The sequence below is a fragment of the Propithecus coquereli genome, unplaced genomic scaffold, assembly GCF_000956105.1.
Source record: "Propithecus coquereli isolate 6110/MARCELLA unplaced genomic scaffold, Pcoq_1.0 Scaffold488, whole genome shotgun sequence".
Classification (NCBI taxonomy): domain Eukaryota; kingdom Metazoa; phylum Chordata; class Mammalia; order Primates; family Indriidae; genus Propithecus; species Propithecus coquereli.
This window is the reverse complement of record NW_012150707.1, coordinates 99,505-100,172: the sequence shown is the minus strand read 5'-3', so window position 1 is coordinate 100,172 and position 668 is coordinate 99,505. Positions and strand designations below refer to the sequence as shown.

General features: G+C 29.5%; 1 protein-coding gene across 1 annotated transcript in view; it reads left to right on the top strand.

The window, feature by feature from the left end:
• Positions 1-519, top strand: part of BCHE (butyrylcholinesterase) — an 86,115-nt gene extending 85,596 nt beyond the window's left edge. The window contains exon 4 of the mRNA XM_012655809.1: positions 149-519. Within this exon, the coding sequence (XP_012511263.1) occupies positions 149-273 (125 nt within the window). The 3' untranslated portion in view covers positions 274-519. The remainder of the gene's footprint in view (positions 1-148) is intronic.
• Positions 520-668: the final 149 nt, after the last annotated feature.

Below are 668 nucleotides of genomic sequence, written 5' to 3'. Positions count from 1 at the left end.
TTAATAAATAATGAAGAATAAATAAAAAAGGAAAAATTTGCTGTGCAGTATACTTGGAGAAACTGACATCTATAATCAAAATTATTTTCCAATTAATGTAAACAGAGATTAAAATTTTGATTAATGCAACTCATTCCATGTTTTACAGGAAATATTGATGAAGCAGAACGAGAGTGGAAAGCAGGATTTCATCGCTGGAGCAATTACATGATGGACTGGAAAAATCAATTTAACGACTACACCAGCAAGAAAGAAAGCTGTGTGGGTCTCTAATTAATAGAGTTACCCTTTATAGAATGTCCATTTTCCTGTAGATCAAGGCAAAAATATCAGTAGCTCTCTTACACACCTACTAAAAAAGCTATTATATAGCCAAGACGATAATGCCAGAAGGATAATATTGATTCCTCACAACTTTCACTTAGTATTTTACCTAGCATGTCAAAACCAAATGGCTATAACATGTTTAATTAAATTTCACAATATAAAGTTCAACAGTTAATTATATGCCTATTAAAACCATGTCTTGCTTCAATTTCTGTTTTCTGAATCACTTTAAGATTTTTTTCTAAAATTATCAGTGTTCTGTTTTAGTCACATATGTATTTTCATCATCACTCATAAACAGGTATTTTTTAAATGAATTAAATCTTCAAATACTGGATATT